General features: G+C 37.8%; 1 protein-coding gene across 1 annotated transcript in view; it reads left to right on the forward strand.

Moving 5' to 3' along the window:
- Positions 1-14,824: 14,824 nt before the first annotated feature.
- The window catches only part of LOC306879742 (leucine-rich repeat-containing protein 52-like), a gene marked incomplete at both ends in the record, with an annotated part of 31,220 nt that continues 19,619 nt past the window's right edge, over positions 14,825-26,425 (forward strand). Inside the window, one exon of the mRNA XM_079432909.1 lies at positions 14,825-15,473. Within this exon, the coding sequence (XP_079289035.1) occupies positions 14,825-15,473 (649 nt within the window). The remainder of the gene's footprint in view (positions 15,474-26,425) is intronic.

Here is a 26,425-nt window from a genome sequence, read left to right on the forward strand (position 1 = left end):
AGTTCAGTGTCGTCATAATATTGTATGTGCTTACTTTTTCCACCCTTGGAAATGCAAAAGTATCTTTTTGTATGAATCAGCTCGGTTTAAGAAAACCAAAATTATTGCCACAGAATTAATTGTCAAGGAAGGAGTAGATGATCTGCTTGAAAACGTTGTTCCTTACTGCAACAGTCCACTAGGTGGCGATATTCCCTGTAAAAACGTCCATAAATCATAATTATATTGTAAATATATTACAGTATTGACTAGACTGTGCTTCGCAGATATAGTGGAGATGACTGGGGGAGAGAAAGGTTAGGTAAAAGCCATGATTTTACGAACAAGAACAAAACATTTAGGGAATAACACTAAAAACGAAGTTTATCTTTTTCTTTTTTTCTTCCTCCTCGGTCACGACATAAATGCTTCATCTGCAGTAAAAAAAATCACTCCATTCCAGTTCCACGCAACCTTTCCCCTGAATCAGCACTCTTCTGCTGCAGGTCGACAGCATTGCCTACTGAGTTTGATGGAGCATCATATCAGCACAAGTCTCTCATGCTCCTTTCTCATTTTATCTATATGACATTCCCCTCGAATTTTCAATCACAGTCCATGTCCTAATACCTATAACTCCCTTCATCCCATCCGTTCCTTTCGTCTGAGGTCACGAAGTCACACAAGTGTACATATATTCACCATCTGGGTTTATATGCCTCATCAATCTTCACACACACGCCATTAGGCTTGTAATGGAGAGGACAGCTGTGTTGATGCTAAAGTTTCATATTAATTTTACGCCTACTACAACATCAGCAGATTATAATGTCTCCCACTCTCTTTAAAATAGGTATGTGATTGTGGAAAGTACAGCAGTGGCCCTGAGCTTTTATCTTTATCACTATCTACACCCACTTTACAGCTACATGTAGGCTATAGAGTGCTGAAGTCTGTTTTTCCACGTGGAGGTCCTGACAGTTCAAACCTAGTGAACGTTATTGAATACACACATAACACAATGGTTATGTAATGGAGGGAGCAGAAGATTCAAGCTGTAGAAAGACAATAGTCAAGAGACATCATGTAGGATTCATTTTGATTCCGTTTGGGGCGTTAAAGATTTACATTTGACCCAAAAAAAAAAAAGATGCTAGACTAGACAGTTGAAGTTTGTGGTGGTGGGCTCCTGAAAGTTAAAGATGCTGGGGATTTAGATTTTTCTTAGCGACTTAGTGAATCTTTTAAATAGATTCACATAAATGTTTGTTCACTGAATCATTTAGTGACCCTTGAAGCCAGTAGATGGTGACATTACACAAGCAGTCACGTGTACCCCTGGCTGTTTCTCTGAGAAAGTTCTGTAGCGAATTCCAGTAATTTCAGTAAGAATCCGCACAATTGAGCCTTCACAAGGTGTTTGATTGACAGGCAATCTGACCAATCATAACGCTGAATCAGCCTTTTTTTTCAACAAACAAACCAGACAGAGTAGATAAATGCTGGTGGGCTTAAACTTAAAAATGGTGCGTATTTACTCTATCCACGTTTGAAACAAGATGCCTTATGTTCATTCATGTTTATTTCATGCTCTAACTAGTACAGATGATCAGTTCACGTACCGATTGAACTGAGGCGCTACAGCGATCTGTCACAACACATTAAAGAGCCACAAAATGCTATTTATTGTTTGAATTTCTTTAAAAAGAATTACAGAATTTGAAAGCTGAGACTGTGTTTCATGCCTGTAAGCTGAAATGCAATGCACTGAGTTCTGACACTTTTCTGTCATGACCAACTTTACGTTTTTCAGCAATTTGAGCTACAGTAGCTCTTCTTTGTGATTGGACTATATGGACTAACCGTCGCTCCCCACATGCATCACTCAGACTTGGGCGCCCATCACCCTTCATTGTATGACTTTTAATTGGTACTTACCACTGCATACCAGCAACGCCCTGCAAGACTTGCCGTTTTGGAAATGCATTGACCAAGTCGTCCAGGCATCACTATTTGGTTCTTGTCATACTTTTCTCTTGCCCAATTGTCCTGCTTCCATCTGACTCTTCACTTACTGTCCAATAGATTCCACCCTTTGACAGGTGCCATTGTAATACATACCTTCCCTAGTCTAGGGACGGGAAGGAGTAATAAAGAAACTGGTGGAGGAATGGAGGGAGTTTTGCCTTCTACTGACTCACACGCAACACCATAATCGATACAAAACAATACGATTTATTGAACAAGGAAGCAAACAGAACTTCAGTAGGGGTCAAGGCCAACATAACAAACAGAACATACTAACGCTCAAAAGCAATTTACCTAATCTAACAAATAAAAGTACAAAATACTGGACTACCTCCCTTACTATTCTTAAACAGGAGAAAAAGTATAGACAAAATAAATGGCAACCACCTCCCTACAGCTTCCCGCAAAGAGAAAAAAAATTATTATTATTATTATTATTATTATGGTTGGGCTAAATGAAACCTCCCACAAGAGGATTAAAAAGCTTTCAATACTTTTGTCAACAACACATTAACCGCAAAAGGGACTCTTGCTCCAAGCCTCCACACTCCAGACATCTCAACTCTGCCTTTTATCTCCCAAACATTTTGTCTGATGGACCAATCAGGAGAGTGCAGTCATCAACAAAGTCATCTACTAATTGAACTCCACCTGTTAATCCTTATGAACCTGAGAGAGAGAGAGAAAAAGAGCTAAACAAACAGAGCACATACACAAAAAGGGACACCCCCACTTATACAAGTCCTGGGATGTAACTGTAACAATATAATCGGTGTTATTCATTTTATCTCACAGTGGTTTTAATGTTGTACACAACAAGCGTCCATGCAACCAATGTGCAGGATGGAAAAAAGTCTTGGCATGGTCAAACCTCTTTGTGAAGAGTGATGAGGGAGTGAAGTGACCAGAAGCAGCTGAAAGCTGGGGTGTACTGTTTGATGAGAGATTGAAGATAGAAGGGAGCAAGACCGCTGGCAGCACTGCAGGCCAGAAACATCCTGAATTTCATCTAAAGTGCACTGACTGTTCTTGATCACTCTCTTGTTTCTTCTGAGAGGACATCAATACTGCTAGTGGAATAAAAGAACTGGGAGAGGCATCTCTATCTGCAGTGTAACGGTTAGATCAGACTTGGCTCACATGCTGGTCAGTGACCTTATGGGTTTAATGGCCCTAGAGGCCGTGACACGGTGCGGGGTTCAGTAAAGCTAAACTGATGCAGAAACGGATTTATTTCAGACCAGGAAAGACAAGACGAGGAGAAAATGACATCAGACAGTCCTATACGATATGGGCAGGGGCCGTGTGGTTACACAGACTGTTACAAATACACGCTTACGCACATGTATGCATGCCTGCATCCCAGGCTTGTCTGAAACATTTGAGACCGGGAAGAGCAAGGTGATATGCTGTAATGTGCACATGCAATGAGAAAAAACACATGCACACCCACCTGAAACCTTATATAACAAGGACACTGCCACTACAAAAAGACTCCATGATGAATTTAAAATAATTGACCATGTATATACATGCACTTATAGAGACTTATATGAGAATTTACTCACCCTTAAACTGCTCCAAATAATCAATTAATCAAAATCAAGCTCGTCTCACACAGCCATATAGTTTTGCAGAACTTCACACAAAGGTCAGTTATTAGTCTGGTGACTACACAGTATTGACCACTGGATTTACAAAAATCATTCCAGGTTTAAGAAGTGTTTCAGCATTGCATCAACTACTGATGAACATTAATTTTTATTTGAATTATCACTCAGTCGGTTATTTTACCATGTATTACTTTGGAAGGGCTTTCAAACACATTAAAATGTACAAATTCACCAACTTTTTTTATTTTTTTGGCATCTGATCCTTTCACCTAATATATTTTTATTTGAAGTACCCCTGAGATTTAAAAAAAATATTTTAATAGTGAATTACCACATTTGTAAGTTCATAGTTCTCTGACGTTGGTTATGGTCATGCAGACATGCCAGTAAACAAAATATTTAATTTTTTCAGTGTTTTATTTTGATTCATTTTATAGTGATGTTTTCATTTAACATTTTTATGAATTATTAACTTTTCATTAAACTCACAAACCCCCTGCAGTTCCTTCACAAACCCATCTTGGGAAAACTGGAAGTAGGCCTAATATAATGTTTAATGCACTTCATATTCTTAATAACAACAACAAATGGAATGTATTTTACAAGATTATCCTATTTATATCAATATAAAAAAACGAGTAATCTAAAAGTAGTCTGACTGTATTACCTAAAATGTGTAATGAATTGCGTTAACTACAATTGTTGTCATGTAATCCGGAATCAGTAAGTAATCTACCCAGCTCTGCACTCAGTTATAAAATAAAGTAAGAAATTTAAGTTAAAGAATAAAACTAGGATGTACAAATAAAAGAATTGACAAAGCACCTGGCTTTCTTTCTTCAGTCGAACACAAGATGGGAACTAAACAACATGACTTGAGTCCACTGCCTTTGAATGGACAAAAAAAAAGGTATTCTGTAATGTCTAACAGAATAAATACAGGTTTGGAGAAACGGTTAATGCTAGAATTGAGCTGATAAAATGTAAAAAACTGAAACTTGAATGCAATTTAAGTCGCTTTGGATAAAAGCGTCTGCTAAATGCATAAATGTAAATGAAAAAATTGTCATTGTTGGCTTAATTAGGCTACCTTTAAGAAAACGGTTTATTTCTGTTTTGCAGAAAGCCACCCTAGTTTAAACGTAATTTCTTTCTTTCTTGCCTTTCAGGGACTTAAAAGAACCCAGACTATAGAGTTTGATAGAAGGGTTTCATCTAATCGTGTAAATGCACGTGGCGTTCTAACAGGTGCTGGAATAGAGCGCATGCGCGGAGAATAAAGATTCCGAGAGAAGCAAACCTGCAGTTCACATCCCGGCCAGCAGGGGCCCGCACGCCGGCTGAATCTCATTCTGTGCTGCAGGCAACACTTTCAGTGGCCTTTTTTGCACTTTCGACTGTTCATCACTCTCTGCTGCTGATGTCGTTTTTCGGTCTTTTTTTATTCCGTATCTAGCTGTGGATAAAAATGGAATACTGTATTCTACCAATTTGCAAAGGAATATAATTCTAATTGTATAAACTCAACATCCTATTAAATTAGGAGGACTTTCCTCATTTGCACATACATTTCTGTTATTAACCAATAAAGGAAGCCCCGCCAAAAGGCAGGGCATCAAAAAATTACTTAATACTCATAGTGTTCTTCCCCACGGAAATCTTTAGTAAAAGGCGAAAGATTTATACGATCTGAGGAAAAACATGAGTGTACTGGCTCTCTGCTGAAAGCAGGAGGTGAGAGACCTACGGCGACACGCTGCGTAATGACGGTGAGACAAACGGTCATCATTATCCAACATTTTCAACTCAGCTAAACATTAGCACAATCACTAAAGAGCGTTATCCATATGTCTACCGAACTAGTATAATCAAATACAATGAATAAAAAGTAAGAAATGCGTGTGAAATACAGCGTGTCGTGTTGCATTGTGGGTAGAGCGTGCTCTTCCTGATACGTCATGCTTCATATTATTTACATACAGTTCCGTGACTCTCAGTGAAATCTGAGCTTCGCGGTCAGACACTGAAGCAGCAGATGGGTGAAACTGTGTTTGTTTCAGTCAAATAACATCATAATAGTTATCGGTAAATTATTATACAGATCACTGGAACAATCGCAGGTCATTCCTGCAGAATCTTACTGCCGCTTGGTAACAAATGAATGCAGGCACGCTTTGAGGATTGTTTTTCGATATTGCTTATTTTTTGTTTTTAACTCTAGACCATGGGGAAAAGTTGAATGAAAGCCTACACTTAATATACAGACTGTCACAATCTAAAAACAAAAAACACATCTTAGCAGCCATTTTTCCTATTTTATTTCAGTTTTCAGTAAACATGAACAAACAGCCACAAAAAGTCCAATAGAAAATACTTTTTGGAATAAAGTGCCCATCAAACTAGTTCCATTAATAAAATAAAATGAAGAGTCGCTTTCTTTAACATCAAACTTAACTCGAAAGCCATTCTTTTAAATACTGGACCGTGTTAAATAAAATATAAGCCCTAACCCACTTACCATATTATATAGGCCTATATCATGTGTTAAAAACAAAAACAAAGCAAATTTATTTCACACAAATTAAGTTAAGACTGTTAAGAATATGAATAATACTCAATAACCAGCCTATAAGGGTAAGGCTATTAAATAGCAGTCCCAAACTGGTTTTTGTTAATATAATTAAGTTGGTTTGAGCCACCACAGTCATTTAAACACATATAAAATGACCCAGAGTGAAAATCACGTGGTATACTTCGCTGAACTCATTTATAAAATATGCACAGGTCATCACCACCTTTTATCAAAATGTAGCTTATATAAAAGTAAGTTTTTAAAATTAGATCTCTCAATGTATTTCCTTGTATTTAATAACTGATGAGTAGGAATATGAAGTATATTTTATATAGGCCTATATATTTACTCTGCCATAAAAAAAAAAAATCAGAAATTGTACCTTTAGGAGTACAACAACTTGTCACTGGGACAGTACCCTCAAAGGGACACATTTGTACCTTCTTTACCCCTGAAGGGTGCATATTAGTAATGGAGTAATATGTACCCTTAAGGTAGCAATATGTGGCCTATTCGTATGGTACTATTATGAACCCTTTGGGGTAAAGAAGGTACAAAGTATCTCTTTGAGGGTATACCGTCCCAGTGACAAGCTGTTGTACTCCCAAAGGTACAATTTCTGCATATTTTGAGAGTGTAAAGAGGAGGAATGGAAATAAAATCTTAAAAATGGCAATGAAACTGGCATGAGCACTTTCTTTCTGTTTGGAGGGAGATGGATTTAACATATATAAATAACATATACTGTAAGTGTTTTTTGCACTGATTTTGCAGTTTAGTGTTTGAATGAGAGACCTGGATTTGTATATCAGAAAAACCTGCATATTGCTGAAAACCAAATACAGAAAAGAGCATAAAAATGTTAAATTTGATCTTTCTCAGGTGGCACAGAAAATCATCAGCATTTTTAAACCCCTTAAGATCTCTTTAATATCTCAACTGCTTCTTCTAGACAGCAATTACATTAAACAGATTGAGTGGAAATTTTTGCCTAGTCTCTTGCTTCTCAGATTATTCCCTTAAGAAATCTCACATGTCTCCTCTAGAGATCTCAACAATGTCACAAACTTAACCACGAAGAGTTAAAAATGAAGCAAATAGTGTTGTGAATGTGTTTGTAAACATACCGCTCTAACAAAATATTCTACGTTCATGTTTTCTGATGGCATGTTGTTCTCAATCTCCCAGTTTTCCATGGACTGTGTCATGCATCAGATCCTCTGACAGATGACCCACCCATTAAATAGTAACAAAGTCTCCCTCCTCAACTTCACCTGACACTCTGTGGTCTGCAAACTGACACGCTGGAGACGATCCAGGGATGAAAGTTACACTAATGAGCTCAATCGTTCGGTTTACTTTGGCGCTTACCCCAGAACGCCAGCTTACATTTCAGGGCAGCATCAAGCCACAGATAACCGCCCTATATACTGAAGTCACCCGGCTCTTTATCCCCTCACACCTGTCTGACTCACTTAAGGCTTCCTTATTCACAGGCTCCAGAAAGTCCGTTTGCAGAGGATAGTGTCTCACGTGTGGGCAAGAGAGAGACTTTCGAACACTGTCTACTTTTAAGATCATAGATATATGTGTCTATTGAAAAATGTGGGGCATTTTATTTAAAGAACAAAGAACAGATGAACAAATCTGGTGTAAAAATAAATATAATGGATAATTGCGAGAGTTAAAATAAGAAATATAGTCAATTGTGAGACAGAAAATCACAATAATGAGAATAGAAATGCAAACTGTGAGATATGAAACTGCAAATATGACAAATAAAAATCAGCCTGTGAGATATTAAGTCAAAATTCTGATAAAGTTGCAATTAAAATAGTCGCAAATGTGTTATATAGTCACATTGTGAGATATAAAATCACAGTTCCAACAAATACAAGTCACGTCTGCTTGAAATCAAGTTGTAATTGTGAGATATGAAGTCTAAATTGTGATGAATTTTAACTCTGAGGTATAGTTAAATTATTACTAATTGTCACAATTATTATGAAATGAAGTTTTGAAATGAAATTGCATTTGTGAGATATAAAGTTGCAATTGTGACAAATAAATTCTAAAATTGTGTGAAATATCACACTGTGAGAAATAGCCACAATTATGACAAAGTAAAACATTTAATTTGCAATTGTGAGAAAAATAGTTGCAATTTTAAGATATATATAAAAAAACAATGACGACAAATAAAGTCCTATATACTTAAAATGAAGTTAATTGTAAGAAATGAAAGTGCAATTGTAAATAAATTGTAAATGGTGATATAGTGACACTGCGAAAAACTCAGTATTGCAACTGCAAGAAATAAAGTTGCATTTAGGCTACTTGAAATCAAGTTAATCGAAATTGCAACTGCGAGTAACACGGTGAAAATGTTGTATATAACGAGATATACAACACAGATATATATATATATAGATATATATCAACTATCTTAGATATAAAATTATAATTGTCAAAAGGTTGCAATTATAAGAGGTAATGTCACAATTACAACAAATAAAATCACAATTATGCAAGATATAAAATTGAGTCTGAATAATATTAAATTTGATTTATAACTTGCCAGGAGTTAAAATCACATTAGACCTTAAAATCACATGACTTTTTCCCATTAATCTGAGTATTCCTCGAACTAAAATACAATCCACCCATGTTAAAGTATCAGCACATGTTTGTTTATTGGTGTGGATGGTGGAACAAATTTGATTTAGCTTGAGCAGAGTTTTGGACACATATCACACTGTACACATCCTTTGTTATTACTTTTTCCAGTCCCACACAACCAGTATGGAGTAATGTGCCCCAGTCATACACAACAACGGCTCTACATGGTGAGTCGATTTACCTGTGGGAGGCCTGAACAGATAAAGGCAAGTGTTACTCCACCACAATAAAAGTTACACAATCAAATGAATCATGATTTTCACATGTAGGCTTGTTGGTGCGAAGGCCCGGGAGGAACAGACTGAGATCTTCAAATGAAGAATAGATTCACTCGATAATGATTGGCCCTGTTTGTTGATACAGGAGGACATAAAGATTCCCCCACAACAATAATAGAACAGGCTCCATGCTGTAGACGCGCATATCATGTTTCTCTTGCACCTGCGTCAGCTCGAATGCAACAGTCTCTCTCTCTATCTGTCTCACCTCACAGACAGAGACAGACAAGATGGTCAAAGTCAGTGGCTGTACACGCTGTCCCTCCTCTGTTTCTGCTACGTCAGGGATGGAGTCTTGTGACATCACTGTACACGCATGCCAGAGATACTGAGGAGAACCTAGATAGGTATACACACAAACTGATCTTTGAGTGCTTGTGTTCAAAACAACTTGTGTTCTGGTTCTTTGACTTGTTTTGTCTTTTCAGGCTAGCTATCCTATATGTGTTTCTATATATTGCCGACTGTTTCTGCAGGTTATGTAATTTTGCCAGTACGTGGCGACAAAATGCTGTCTTTTCTGAACCGAATCGTTCAAAAAGATTATTGGTGTTTCATTTCGAAGGCTGCGTCCTCTGTGGGCCACACGCGTCATCAAGGATGTCTCATGTAAGAGAAGTAGCCATTATAAAATTGATTGTTATTCCTTGTGAGGTGAAAATAACTGACATTTCTTTCGTAGTTTGTAATGTATTGGTTACCTTTTATTTTATTTTATTTTTTTAATGAGGCAGCTTTACTCAAGTATGTGACCGACAAATGTGACCTCTGGAGGGATGCAGATGTAACTGCAACACTTCGTTACTTAGTATCAACTTCTTGTTTATTGAATTGTTGTTTAAAAGCAATATCAGCATCACAATAGCGTTGTTTTTTCAACTATCAGCACGGATTTAGCCATAGACTTGATGCAGACATTCAGCAGACATTCCAAAATGCAGCACTCTTGCTCGTGGATATAGTGGATATTGCTTAAAGGGAAAGTTCACACAATATAAAAGTATTATAAAAATTCTGCCATTATTTACTCTCCCTGGAGTTGTTCAAAAGATATATGGTGACCTTTTATTTTCACAACACAAAGAGAAATAAAAATGCCCTGCTCGAGCTGCATGGTCCACTATGCGAATGAACGATGATCATTCACCATATAAAAAAGGATGATACTTTTCCATGATTTTTTTTTTAGCTTAAAGGGATAATTCACCCAAAAATAAAAATTCTGTCATTAATTACTTCACCCCCATGTTGTTCCAGACCTTTGTTCATCTTCAGAACACAAATTAAGATTTTTTTTATGAAATCCGAGGTTTTTTTTGCATATTTGTCACACTTAAAAGACACAGATCATCAAAGAAATTTTAATATTACACAAAGATGACCCGAGTAGATACAAAATGCAGTTTTGAAATGATGATTTCATTTATTAAGGGAAAAAAGCTGTCCAAATCTGCCTGGTACTACGTGAAAAAGTAATTGCCCCTAAATCTAATAACTGGTTGTGCCACCCTTTGCAGCAACAACTGCAATCAAGCGTTTGCGATAACTGGCAATGAGTCTGTCACATCGCTGTGGAGGAATTTTGGCCCACATTGGAGGGTTTTCGAGCATGAAAGGACTATTTAAGGTCATGCCACAGCATCTCAATCGGATTTAAGTCATGACATCGACTTGGCCGCTCCAAAACCTCAATTTAGTTTTTCTTGATCCATTCAGAGGTGGACTTGCAGGTGTGCGTCAGATCATTGTCTGACTGCATAACCCAAGTGTGCTTGAGCTTGAGGTCACGAACTGATGGTCGGACACTCTCCTTCAGATTTTTTTAAAAGAGTGCAGAATTCATGGTTCCATCAATCATGGCAAGTCGTCCAGGCCCTGAAGCTGCAAAGCAGCCCCAGACCATCACACTATCACCACCATGTTTGACTGTTGGTATGATTGTCACGGTGCACACACGAGGGAGAAACAAGGAACGCGCAGATGAGGACGTAACCTCAAATAATAGTCTTTAATGAAGACATCAAGGCAGGGCAAACCAAGGCAGGGCTGACACAGACAGGGACACCGGGGAGTAACGAGTAGACCAGACGACATTACACTGAACAGACAGGACTATAAATATACAGGTAAATCATAGATAATGAGACGACCACGGCTGGACAAGAATTAACTGATTACATCAGACAAGGACAGGAAACAAACCAAATATGGACACATGAGGCAGGAACACATGACACACACGACAGAGGACTGACAATGATGTTATTTTTATGAAATGCTGTGTTGGTTTTACGCCAGATGTAACGGGACACGCACCTTCCAAAAAGTTCAACTTTTGTTGCATCAGTCCACAGAATATTTGCCCAAAAGTCTTGGGGATAATCAAGATATTTTTTGGCAAATGTGAGACGAGCCTTTGTGTTGTTTTTGGTCAGCAGTGGCTTTTGCCTTGGAACGTTCCCATGGATGCCGTTTTTGCCCAGTCTCTTTCTTATTGTTGAATCATGAACACTGACCTTAATTGAGGCAAGTGAGGTCTGCAGTTCTTTAGAAGTTGTTCTGGGTTCTTTTATGACCTCCTGGATGAGTCGTCATTGCGCTCTTGGAGCAATTCTCCATTTGTGGATTATGTCTTTGACCGTGTTTCGCTGGAGTCCCAACGCCTTAGAAATGGCTTTATAACACTTTCCAGACTGATACATGTCAACTATTTTGTTTCTCATTTGTTCTTGAATTTCTTTAGATCACGGCATGATGTGTTGCTCTTTAAGCATGCTTCACTTTGCCAGACAGATTCTATTTAAGTGATTTCTTGATTCAGCAGATCTGGCTGTAATCAGGCCTGGGCTTGGCTGGTGAAATTTAACTCAGCTTTCTAAAATAATGTGGCTAATCACAATTCTTTCATGATCTAACTGGAGGGGGCAATTGATTTTTGACGTAGGGTCAGATAGGTTTGGACAGCTTTTTTCCCTTAATAAATGAAATCATTATTTAAAAACGGCATTTTGTATTTACTTGCATTATCTTTGTGTAGCCTAATATTAAAATTTGTTTGATGATCTGAAGCTTTTAAGTGTGACAAATATGCAAAAAACAAACAAAAACAAAAAAAAAAACAGGAAGGGGGCAAAAACATTTTCACGGCACACTGTAAAAAAAATTCCGTAAAATTTACGGAAAAAAACTGGCAGCTGTGGTTACCAGAATTCTACCGTAAAAAATACGGTAGCAACGTTTTAGGTTTTACGGTTTTAACTTAAATTAGTGATGTTACGTTCGTGAACGAATCGTTCTTTTTGAACGAATCTTTTAGGTGAACGAATCATTCTCGTTCACGTAATCCATTGACTGAGACTCATATTTCTCGTTCACTGAAACTCCTCCCTCCACCGCAGCGCGCCGCTATTGCGCGCATGCGTAGCTCTGGACCGTTTCCTCTGTCAACGAATGACTAAACCTCGAGCCAATAGCCTTCGAGTATGATACGAGGACGGAGCATGTGATTTGTTGAATCTAGTGAACGAATACGCCCTTCATTGAGTTGCTTTGAGTTTGAAAGAGTCAAATGAACTGTTACATACATACATCTCGTCTCATTATTACGTTCGTCGTTCGAACAACTGGTTCTTTGTTTTATTTTTTTATATTAGTGTTGTTTTATGTTTGAACAGTTACATACTTTTAAATAAAAAAATATTTCATTATGTTAGTCATGTCATGCACTTTTGTTTGTTTAAAAACTGTGAAACATAAAAAAATATGGCAGTATTGATTATTTGCGTCACGTCATCCCATCTCATTTGCGTCACGTGACTCACGTCAGCAAATAGCATTTCAGCTCGGGTTTAGAAGGGGCATGTAATTGGTTGGATCGAACGAACGAATATAATAGCATCATTGACCGAGATGGCTCTGTTTTGAGTCTGAACGAGAGAGAGATCTCCCGTTCGTGAACGAATTGAACGAACTGGTAGCTATACCCAGTTCGTTGACCGGGTAGGTCGGCCATTCTGTCAATCTAGTTCATCAATCAGCAGAAAGCGGATGCAAAGCACAGGGTACTGTGCATGCACGCTTGTTTATATTCATATTTTACATACAGAATAACTCCTCGTTTAACATAATCTCAGATTTGAACGTGTAAATCTCTGCCTAAACAATTAAATGTTAACTAGCCTAGTATGCAAACAAATAAAAAAACACTTGTGCTTTGGTCATCCGAAAAGAGTGTAATTTAAAAGATAAAAAGAGTAATGACTTTGATCACTTATTTAGACTTATTTTATTCATTTAATGAGAAGGGCACACTTTTTAATGAAGCCAAATCGGTTTTTATTTTGTAACAAGTAAATACGTTAGTTGAACGGCACATGCTGACGTATTTGTGTAATATGGAAAAATGGTCACTGAACGAGTTAGTGAACGAATCTGAACGAATCATTTTGGTGAACGAACGAAAAATGAACGAGTCTCTGGAAAGAACGAAAATTTCCACCACTAACTTAAATTTACAGTTAAATACGGTAATTTCTTTAACTGATATAATCTTAATATACCAGCCTATTAAAGTACTGAAATCTGTTTTTTTCCTTTGAAATACACTGATAACCACCAAATGCAGGTGATGAAGAGTAAGTCACACGATGAGCCAAAGCCCATCACAAGCAACTTTTAAACAATAGAATATACGGAAGGTGCACAGTGTCATTCACACAAGCTTTAAACACCATCATGGTGAGACTCATTAAACCGAAATATGCTATAAACATTAATTTAACAACATTAGATGTAACATACAACCCTAATAAACATAACCGATAAGAAAAAACTAAGAAGAAACAGTTATTTCAAAGAAAAAAACGTCAAATTCAAACAGAATTTGAAATGGAATGCAGGGAATTCTGGGAACGGAGTTTACGGTTTTTCCCTGTAAATTTTACAGGAACTTTCCGTTAACCATGTAACAGGTTTTTACCGTAGCATTTTCACAGTTTTTTACCGTTAAAATCACGATCATTTTTTACAGTGCACTGTATACTGTTCTAAACAAGACCTATTTAACCATAAAGAAAGTTCATCCACCTGTATGCTCTCTGAGCTCAAAGGCATCTGTGTTGAAAGTATTCAATGTGTGTTTTTCTCCTGTGCAAATTAGCGGGACACACAGACTTGTGTCAGACTCAGTGCAAAAACCTCCCTCTCTTTCTCTTTCTCACACTCACACTCTCACTCACTCACTCACTCACAGCTGCAGAGAGAAGCAGCGCACACACCAGAGTGGAGCCGGTGTACAGCAGCAGCAGCACACAGCGCGATGGTGCGTCCCAGGACCGCGTCGCGCAACTTAACTGCGTTTCAACACGCAATCAAACTTAGGGACTTGTTGTGAGGCAAATCAGTTCAATTGTTCAGACCTGAACTAAGAAAAATGGACAGCCAACTATTTCCAGGACCCTAAACCAACACCGCAACGAATGAGCTCATGGTGATCTCCACAGAAGGGACCAAAGACGCGCCAAGCACGGTCAACTTCGCTGTTGAGGAGACTTGCGAGAAGATCCCAAGAACAGCACTGACACGTCCCTGGCCAGCAGTAACGAGCGAACCGGATCCCGCAGATCAATGAAGAATGCGCGAGCGCACGCACAGTCGATGAAGCCGGTGGCGGGATCATGCGTGTTCTGCCCGAGCCGAGCGCGCAGTCACTGCGGCTGGTGTTTCTCTTCGTCTTCGTTATGGATGTAGCGCCGTCCCCGGCTCTGACCGCCGGCTGCCCTGACCGCTGCGTGTGCGACGACCAGCTGGTTGTCCAGTGCGCCGGGCAACAGTTAAGCGACTTCCCCGTGGACCTCCCGCTAGCCACCCGGCAGCTGATCATCTCCAATAACCGGATCGGCGACCTGCCGGCGCTGCAGCTCAACTACCTGTCGGACCTGGTGTACCTGGATTGCAGCAACAACTCGTTGACAGATATCTCCGAGTCTACTTTTGGCAACCTGCGCAAGCTAGCCTACCTGGATCTGTCTTTCAACAGCCTGACGCAGATCGAGGACCGGACGTTTGGCCCGCTGGCCAGCCTGGTGATGCTGAGGATGACGGATAACCCGGGGCTGTCGGAGATCCACGCGGACGCGTTCGCGGAGAACGCGGCACTGCAGGTGCTGGACGTGAGCCGCAACAACCTGACGGTGCTCAACATCAGCTCTCTGATCGCGCTGCCGGCGCTGCGCTCGCTGGGGCTCAGCGGGAACCCCTGGAGGTGCGACTGCGACACGGAGGACCTGTGCCTCTGGATCCAGATAGAGGGCTTCAAGTTCCAAGGTGAGATGCGCTTCTTGTCTTTAACTGCTCTGAAAACTTTCTAAGTCCATTGTATGGCTTAAAAACCAGCAGTCGTGGTTGCCACAACTTTAGTCTATAAAACAAACGATGTTACAGGCATTTTGGGAACAGTTTTTTACCATTAAGTGATACATAATGCTATAATACCAACCAATTTGCCGGGTTGTTACTGTAAAGCGTACTGATACAAGCACACGTTGATTAATAGAAGGCTACATAATAATTCAAATATGATCAAAATGACTCCAGCTATTGGGTCGTCCAGTTATAAAGACAGAGCACAAATATGTGACCCTGGACCACAAAACCAGTCATGAGGGTCATTTTTTTGTGTGCATCATCTGAAAGCTGAATACATAAACTTTCCATTGATGTATGGTATATTAGGATATGACAATATTTGGATGAAAATCTGGAATCTGAGGGTGAAAAAAAAAAAAAATATATATATATATATTGAGAAAATCGCCTTTAAAGCTATCTAAATGAAGTCCTTAGCAATGCATATTACTAATCAAAAATTACGTTTTGATATATTTATGCTAGGAAATTTAGAAAATATTTTCATGGAACAAGATCTTTACTTAATATTCTAACGATTTTTGGCATAAAATAAAATCAATAATTTTGACCCATACAATGTATTGTTGGCTATTGCTACAAATATACCCGTGCTACTTATGATTGGCTTTGTGGTCCAGGGCCACATATGCCTCTGGGAAACTTCAAGGCGATACCTATTTTACTTTATAAAAAAAAAAAACATGATTTCAGTAAAAATGTACCATACGTTTGAAGGTTATGTAGTAATTTAGGCCTAAAGTTTTTACAAAATTTCACAATACATTGACATACTAATGCCAACTTCATAAACCATTCCATAATCTAGGCCCAACAACAAAACTATTAATTACTATACAGTTTCTACTGTGTATCATATCAATGTAACAAAATTGCCAGTAAGTAATTTGTTGTTTAATAATTAAGTGACTTATAATTTGAAGATACTTAGAGCATTACAGACAAGCACACTGGAACAAGTTATGATCATCTCTTTCATCTATGAGCCAAAGTCTTTAACCACTGCTGCATTAACAAATGTTATTGCCTTTCCTCCAGGCATCATAATTGAGCATAATGCAAGTGCTAATTGTTAATTAGTCATTTAGCTGATTATTTTTTACAAAGTGTCCTCATACACATTTATACAGTCTCCCAGGGGCAATGTGGAGTTATGTTTCACGATCAAGGGTACTGTGTGTCACCACTAACAAGCGATGAAGTAACCACATTTTCCAGGTCGGATAATATAAATGCAATAATTTAAGATTCAACCATTTCAAATTAGTTGAGCACTGACAACAACCAGCCTAAATTAACCACTGGAATACATTACCATTGCTTGTTCTTTTTCCTTCAAGCTACACTGCTGAATATAAAATCTCACTGTTAAATAGTTGTCAGTGAAATATCATTATTTAAAAAGATACAATGTGTAGTTTTAAGGTGATTTCAATTCATTCCAGTGTTGGTGCCCAACAAATGACCTTAGACCAGCTAATTATCTCCACCATTAGACCTCAAGAGTGAGAAGATCTTTATCAGTCTTATCACCCCAGTTTGCGTTATAGAGTTATTCGGGCTGTTAATTTGATCTGAAGACTGCGTCTCGGTGGAACAGAGGGCAGAGCACACAGGGAGACCCTGTGAACACTGTGGCTTTAGAGGGCAAACTGGCTTTGTTTACAATGCCACGGCAAAATAATTGAAAGATGTAGACTAGAACAATATGTTTGGTGAGAAAAACAAGATATCAGTGTCTTACTGTATGTCTTAGCTGGTCGTATACTCATTTTAGAGAGGTTTTGGGTTCTTTCATTTGTTTAGGCTACACCAGCTTGGCCAGCTAGACTGAATTAAACCAGTTAAAGCCAGTTTAGTCTTAGGGCAAATGTACTTAAATGTTAATCTCTGCACAAACGTGGCATTTTGAGCTGAATGCTCATCGTTATTTTTAGTCGAGCAGCTGTAATTGAACTTCAGATGTGTGTGCTTCACATGATCCATGTCACTGTATATGAATCATGCATGTATGTGCATAGGCTTATCCAATTTTTGTGGATGGTTATTTTCTTTCTTCCAGTTCAAAACCTTGCTTTAGTGCAATGATTGATTGGATACAAACAGGTTTTGGATTGCCTCTCAATGTGATTTGAGTTATTTGATCTCAAAACTGTTTAGGATCTTTAGTCTACACTGGCATTTTGAAAGTGACAACATATTTCAATATCTGGCGGATTGCCAGTAAACGAGAGTTTCAACATGTTCACTCAATCACTATTCACTATACTTCACTAGATGAGGAAACAATGAGCAAATTTAAAGTGATTTAAATTTTTCACCCAAAAAATTTGCCATTAATTACTCACCCAAATATCATTCCAAACCCGTAAGACCTTTGTTCATTTTCAGAACACAAATTAAGATATTTTTGATGAAATCTGAGAACTTTCTGACCCTCCATAGACAGCAATGTAACTGAAATGTTCTGAGACCCAGAAACATACTAAGAACATTGTTAAAATAGTCCATGTGACATCATTGGTTCCCTTCAAGTGAATTTAGAAAGTTCTCCAGACAATATTATATCATTTCCAAACAACGACAAAAAGACCAAAAACAAAGTTAGCTAACTATGTTTGCAGATTCCGATTTGTCGTTTCCCAAATCCATGGTTCGAAAGCAGCATTTCAAAGTTTTGTCTCTCAAAGTTTTGTTTCTCTTGACCTGTGGTTAGAAGCGACATAGAATGATATATGGACTTAAATAGATCATGCATGTTAGCAAAATAAGCAAGCTAGCATGTAATCCAATATATATCTTTAATTCAATACATATACAAATTTTATTCTACATATTTTAGTTTGTTAATTATAGCACCCGCAAAATAATGGAGAACAAAAATTATGAAGCAGTCCTCAGATGCCGTGTTTGATTTTTACAGCTATAATCTTACATTCATTTGATCTCAAACTGAATACTTAGCCGAAGTTCTGCTCCACCACCTGCTTGACGTCATCATAATGTTTTAAACAACGTAGTTCAAATGATGAATGTGTGACGAAGATTCTACATTTTCCAGGAAACACTCACGACTAACTAGTTAGTTTCTCCATGTATCATACTAGTTAGGCACTTAGTAACACCGTTGTTCGTGACTTTCCTGACTCATTCCATATACATCTGATTTAATAACAACCCTCAACCCTATTGACTCCAAAAGACAATTTTCGAAGGCCCTCACATCTGATATGTACTATTGATAAAGTTTAATGTTGTACTTATTAATTTTTTTGTCTTAACTAAATGCATACGCACATATCTATATATTTACATAAATGTAAATAAACTTAATGGTCCCCTTGGAAGCTTGCTGAGGGCCCCTAGTGGGTCCTGGTCCCCTGTTTGAGAACCTTTAGGTTAAAATCACATAGATTTGTAAACATTGGATCTTCTGTGTGTTTTTGCTATTCAGACCTGAATGGATTTGATTTGGGTGTGGGCTTTCTGAACACAGACGTCCTTTTTTTTCTTTTTTTGCAGAGCAATTTTGTTCTTGGTGCTTTATCAGCTGTTACACCATAATGAAGCTGTTAAAGATAGAACATAGAAAGTCTAGAAAGAATAACAATGCTCACAATCTGTCCAATCCATCTTTCCAGAAATAAGTCAATGTAGTCTGAGAACTTAATAGAGAAAATGACGCTTTTCTAGGCGTTGAGATTGAACATAAGCTCTGGCCTCTCCGTTATCGAGGAGCAAAACCCCAAGAATGCAAAAACCTAATTTCTCTCGGTCTATTCAAAGACGCGCTGTCTGTCTGCCCATTGTCTCTCTCCTGATTAGACTCTCTGACGTTTTGGGTGTTGCTGTGTCCACTGAGAGCAGATGGCTAATTATGTCTTTTTTTAAAGTGGATATGAGAATTCTTGTCCCATTATATAATCCTGTCCAAGCACTCTGGCTGCACCAGTTTACAGGAGCACTGGTGCGTCTCTCTTAATCACCAAATATCACCAGCTTCAGACAAGAATACTTGTGCGTGAGCGTATTAAAGTGATAGTTCACTAAAAAATGCCATCATTTATTCACCCTCATTTTGCTGCAAACCTGTGTGACACGAACAGAGAAATTCTGAAGGATGAGAATATGAGCTTTCAAGCTTTAATCAGATGCAAGATCACCATAAAAGTGATTAATATGGCTTGTGTGCTATATTTCGAGTCTTCTAAAGTGATTTATTTCGACTTGAGAGAAGTGATGTCTGATTTAATGAATCGTTCTTTTGAATCAGATCTTTACAGTGAATCAGACTGTTCCAGTTCTTGAATTCAACTCACTCAGTGATCAGGTCACAGCAGGTTAAGGAATAAAAAAGCTGTCTGTGTAAATCCCAAAAATGCATACATTTGATCTATAGTTTTTACAAAAGTCCTGGTGCTGTCAAACTTCCGTTAGATTATGCTAAATGACACATTTAGCATCATCCAATGGACATTTGCTGACAAAAAAATATATGTGGATATGTGAGTGCAGGTAAAAAGAGTTTCACATTATTCATTTACATATACTACCGACAATACAAAGCTGGTTGAAAATTGATAAACTTATTCTATTTCTATTATATTATTATGATGAGAGCTCCAGTCCACATTCATTGTAGTTTTTTACAACAGCATAAAGGTAAGAAGTCGTTCCAAACCTGTATGGTTTTCTTTATTCTGTGCCAAACAAATGGAGGAATTCTGAAGGGCAATGCACAGTTTTCATTTATAGTGAGCTACTCTTTTAATGCACTCTCCTCTGTCTACTTGTAACTAAAAATGTAGAAAGAAACACTAAAGTATGTAATAATACTCTTTTGTGTGTGTGTGTTGGTGTGTATAGAGTCTATTAAGTGTGTGTTTGGTGTAGATTGAGTGACCACTCTGTGTGATTCACACCACTTTAGCATCTGTGAGTCATTTCACGTATTCTGCCTCCCTCTTTCTCTCTTTCACCCTGAAATATTCACAAACAGGCCTTCAAAATGCTTCTATTTAAATCAATGTCTTAGTCCAGTGCAGTATGCTAATTGCAGTTCTCAGCACAGGGTTCCTTAAGAAGAGAAAGGGCCAAAACCAATGTTGTAGAATTGACTATAAATGTAGGATGAAATCCTGATCCATCACCATCCTCCTTCAGCTTTGGGTATTATTGATCTTCAAAGATCTCTCCTGCAGTTCATATGCACTGAGAGACGTTTACGTGAAGTTTCTTTGGTTTCACAAAGCATCACTCTTGGCTTGTGCTGTCTTAACAACCCCTTGAAATGACTTTAGGAATGTAAATGAATTAATTTTTTTCCCCGTGTTGACATATTTACTGTTGAAACAAGAGGACATATTGAAGGGCTTGTCCTTATTATTAAACAGCCAGTAGCTTTAGCTACTTGCTAGTTGGTGATGGTTTGTAATGGGTTGGTATTTGGTTAGTTACCACAACCCAGTTAGCCACTATAACGACATCCTCTGGAGCCAAAAAGTATAATTCTCTATTAAATATCAATCACAATTAGACTGATTAAATGAAAAATAAGCAAACAACATATATAATGTTATATTTCATTATAGTAGGGATTTTGCTCTTGTGGACTTGTCTGCTGGTTTTCATGTCGCTATGGAAACCCATTTCCAACTCTGAGTGAAAAGAATAAAAAGGTATTTGCAACTTTAAATCTCACAAAGGGAGTTTTGAACAGCTGACTTTATTGCAGTTGCAACTTGCAGTACATTTGCAGTTGTAACTAGGAAGTCGTGGCCTAATGGTTAGAGAGTCGGACTCATAATTCAAAAGTTGTGGGTTCGAGTCTCGGGCCGGCAGGGATTGTAGGTGGGGGGAGTGAATGTCCAGCACTCTCTCCACCCTCCATACTATGACTGAGGTGCCTTTTGAGCAAGGCACCGAACCCCCAACTGCTCCCGTGTGTGTGTGTGTGTTGGATGGGTTAAATGCAGAGCACGAATTCCGAGTATGGGTTACCTTAAGTTATGCCATACTTGGCAGTTTAAAAAAAACCTTTGTTTCTTCTAATTCTCTCAGTGTCACAATATGTCTCTCAACTGTAACTGTGTTTCTGATAATTGACTTTATAACTCACAACCTTATCAGACTTTATTTTGTGTAATTGTCATTTTATGCCTTACAACTGCAATTTACAACTTTGTTCTTCAAAATTGTGATTTAATATCTTTCAATGCATTTTCATACCTTATAATTGCAGCTGTATCTCTCACAGCTGACTTTATATCTTGCATTTGCAGCTTTGCTTCTTGTCATTTTTAAAGATTTTTCTATAAATTGCAGCTATTTTTCATAATTATAACAATCTGGGTGTGATATCAGTGTCATATTATGTCTCCAAATTGCAACTGTTTCTGATAATTGATTTTATAACTCACAATTGACCGTTTGCAAAGACCTGGCCTCCCTGTTGCTATCTCCGACAAACAATGCCGCTGTCACAATACACATCATGTCCTCATGCAGTAAAAAATACATCGCAGAGCAAAGAGGTAACTGACAACACACCGACAGACAAGACAGAGCAGGTTGCTTCTGGTATGAAACAAGGTCTCAGGACTCTCAGCTTTTGAAGAAATTCAAACAATAAATACTGTTTTGTGGCTCTTTAATGTGTTGTGTCGCTGTAGCACCTCAGTTCAAGCAGCACATGTGAACCGATCGTTTTTTAATATACACTTAAAGCACGAAATAAACATGAATAAACATCAGAACGTATTTTATTATAACGCAATGGTGCAGAACACACCATTTTTCAAATTTAAGTCCACCAAAGTCTGATTTGTGGTAAAGGCTAGAAGGGATACAGCTGTGGCTACTGGGCATGCGCATATCAATATAGCGCAATTTTTGTCACATTGTACAACGATTACTGTTTTTGCATTATTGTTTAGGGTTTGGGAAGGTGTAAATGTTAATAAAACACAATCTAATCCACCTATTTCTGAACACGGAAGTCTTATCCGACTGGAACGACTTGTCTCTGGTGTTACATTTACATATTTTCCAAACTGATAATATAACGTGAAACTGAAAATGGTTTACAAAAGTGAAAGTGACATGTGGCCAAGTATGGTGACCCACACTCGGAATTTGTGCTCTGCATTTAACCCATCCTAAGTGCACACACACAGCAGTGAACACACACACACCGTGAACACACACCCGGAGCAGTGGGCAGCCATTTATGCTGCGGCGCCCAGGGAGCAGGTGGAGGTTCGGTGCCTTGCTCAAAGGCACCTCAGTCGTGGTATTGAGGGTGGAGAGAGCGCTGGACATTCACTCCCCCCACCTACAATTCCTGCCGGCCGGAGACTCGAACCCACAACCTTTGGATTACGAGTCCGACTCTCTAACCATTAGGCCACAACTTCCCTTATTACCAAAACTGGTTACTAGTTAACAGTGAGTATTGGTCATCAAACTAAAATGTGTTGTTTCTCATCATTTGTGACTTTTCTTGTAATTGCAATCTGGGTTTGATTCATACTGTCATACATCATTCATTCATACATCTTTTTATGACTTTTTTGTTTCACAATGTGACTTTTATTTGTATCATGTCTCTCTTTGTGACTTTATAAATCTCACAGTTTGTGTCTTTATCTTGCAGTTTCTCATCTCTCAGTTGCAACTTTGTTTCTGATAGCTGACTTTATAACTGTTAGTTGCGACTTCATATCTTATACCTGCGCTTTTACAAACTCAGTTTCTCAAAATTGTGATTTTAAACTTTTCCAATTACCATTTAAATTGTTTCATATAAGGTGGAAAATGGCCTCTATATATTTCAGTGCAGGATAGCTGCTGACTCCCCAGTGAAGAGTTTGGGACTGTGTGGGACATTATTTTTCTAGGTCTATAAAGTCTGCAAATTCCATCTGGGCTTGGTCATTACATTTTTTCTAGAGCAACAACAAACACAGGCCAACAGCAGCTCTGTTATGATGTTTTATGTTTTCTGGCTTGATTACTTCATTTTGTGTTTGTAGGTGTGTGTGTGTGTGTGTGTGTGTGTGTGTGTGTGTTTGTTCTCATATCGGTTTTCTCTATTTGTCCTGGGCCTCGGAGAGGCACGAGTTTCATTAACTCACACATTGAAGACTTCCTCCTTTGATGATAGCTCTGCTCCAGTTGTTTAGTGTGTGTTTGTGTGAAGTGTGTTTCAATGAGGCGTCTTGTGCTGAGAAATTACGTTTCACCAACTTGCTGAATTCAAATGAAGTTTTACCTCAAAGAAACACAGGCTTCGTAACACAGGCATTCACTTATAGTTGAAAAAGTTACATGCTGCTATCTGCAGCCGTGTTTTTGTTCTGTAACGTGCTGAAGTGTTGACACATGGATATGGGTGTTTGGATGATCAGATGTGAGAGGTAATTGTGAGCCCTTCTCTGGCATATAAATGCAGCGTATGGGAGTGTGGGTGTTGCATACTGAGTGGATGCAGAGGCATGTGGCGACGCCAGATGCTTCTGCTAATAGGGTCTGATTTAAAGGCGAGCCTGGGGCTCACGGTAAGTTCGCTAAGTGCCGCTTCATTCTGTGGGCACTAAGCGCATGAAAAATGAATGCGACAATCAAGCGTAGTACGTTGAGAGACACCATTTACGCTATTAAGTATGTGACAAATACAATTTACAAATACAGCTTATAAAATAGCAACTATTTGTCAGTGGATGTATATTGGTATCAGTTTTTTTATTTTTTATTTAAGGGTTTCACTGGAACGGAGCGCGATCAGGTAAAGATATACTAAAATTAGTGCTGTCAAACGATTAATCGCGATTAATTGCATCTAAAATAAAAGTTTTTGTTTGCATAACATGTGTGTGTATACTGTGTATATGTCACGTTTATGGTCTGTGTTGGTTTTGTTTTCCCCGTGTTTGTTCCTGTTTCCTTATTTGGTCATTTTCCTGTCCTTGTTTAGTTTGATTATGATTCTGTTTAGCTGTGTTTGATTAATTATCTAGTTTCATCCTGTGTATGTAAGTTCCTGTCTGTTCGGTTAGTTTTCGTCTGGTTTACTCGTTACGTTTCTTGTGTTCCTGTGTGTCTCAGCCTTGCCTTGTCTTGCCCTGTTGGATTTTATTAAAGACGGTTTAATTTGAGTTTACTCCTCGTCTCGTGTTCCTCGTTTCTCCCCGTTGTGTGCACCGTGACAGTATATTTATTATGTATATATAAATAAAAACACATGCATGTTTATGTTTAAGAAAAATGTTATCTGTATATATTAAATATATTTATATATAATATAAAATATAAGAATATGAATATATAAATTTATAAATGTGTAAATATTTTCAAAATATATACTGTATGTGTGTGTATTTATGTATACACAGTACAGATACATATATAATGTAAACAAAAACTTTTTTATTAATCGTTTGACAGCACTGACTTAAATACAGCATGCAATTGCGATATGGGGCATCAAGTGTAACCTTACTAATTAGAATTAAAAAGTAAAACGTTTTTGGAATAATTAAGAATTGTAATTTTATTTGAAAGAATTCTCTTGTATTCAACAAGACTGCATTTATTTGCAGTAAAATAGTAATATTGTGAATTATTATTACAACTCTTTTCTATTTAAATATATGATAAAATTTTATTTATTTCTGTGAGACCAAAACTAAATTTTCAGCATCATTACACAAAAAAACTTTTATTATTAATATCAATGTTGAACTGATTAGTATTTTTGAGGAAACTGTGATACACTACCACTGTAACATGTCAGTTTCGGTTTAGTTTCCTTTCAGTTCTGTTTTGACCTTATTTGGTAGTTCCTGTTCTAGTTTCCTGTCATTAGTTAATCATTGTTCATTTTCATCACCTGTGTGTAATCAATTATCTTGTTTCCTTGTTTGATTGGTTCCTTTATAAGTCCTCTGTTTCTCTCTAGTCCTTGTCCAGTCACCCTAACGCTACCTTAATTGGATAGTGAAGAGTCTTTGTTTGATGAAGTTTATCCTTGTTCATGTCTTTATTAAAAGAACCTTTCAGTTACTCCTGGCTTCCTGCATTTCCTTTAAGGCGAGAACCGTTACAACGTTACAATACAGTATTTCATGACAAAATGCCGTTTCTTTAATGTCTTTTTAGCAGAAAGAAAAAAGACAGATGCATTTCGTCAACACAAATGTAAAGTCAGCACTTAATTTAGTGCACAGAATTAAAAAAACATTCACTAAAGTTCCTTCTAATTTGTGCACAAAATGAATTCACATTTAATTGAATAAAAAACACTTTTTGGGAAAAAATGCCCCCAGCAGGTCACAGTGGCTCCTTGACATATGTATTGCATCGACCCTTTTTTAAGAGGAATTTAGCACTCAACAGATGGAGAGTAACACCCTCGGATGGCACTTAAACAGACTGCTTGTATTCAATTTGTGGCCAAAACAATCCAAGATTTGACTGATGTCACCAGTCCAAAACTGATTGGCTGGCTTTTGAGGAAACAAAGTCATGTTTATGAAGTCCCAGGCAGCTATAATTGTCTAAGAGGCCCTTGTTTCCTCAAAAGCTGGCCAATCAGTTTGGGACTGGTGACATCAGTCAGATCTTGGATTGTTTAGAATATTTTAATAATATTTAATAATATTAATAGGAATATTTTAGTTGTTTGTGTCCATAAAATGAAAGACAAAGTGTTTTTACCTACATTTTTTGCAAAACTACAAAAGTGTATCTATGTCACTGCACTTTACACCTGAAAGGAAAACTAGTGGCATGTAAAACACTAAAAACTTTTTTCCCCTTTTCACACACAAATTATGATTACAGTTGATGAA

Source organism: Barbus barbus, assembly GCF_936440315.1.
Source record: "Barbus barbus genome assembly, chromosome: 14".
In the NCBI taxonomy this organism is placed as follows: Eukaryota; Metazoa; Chordata; class Actinopteri; order Cypriniformes; family Cyprinidae; genus Barbus; species Barbus barbus.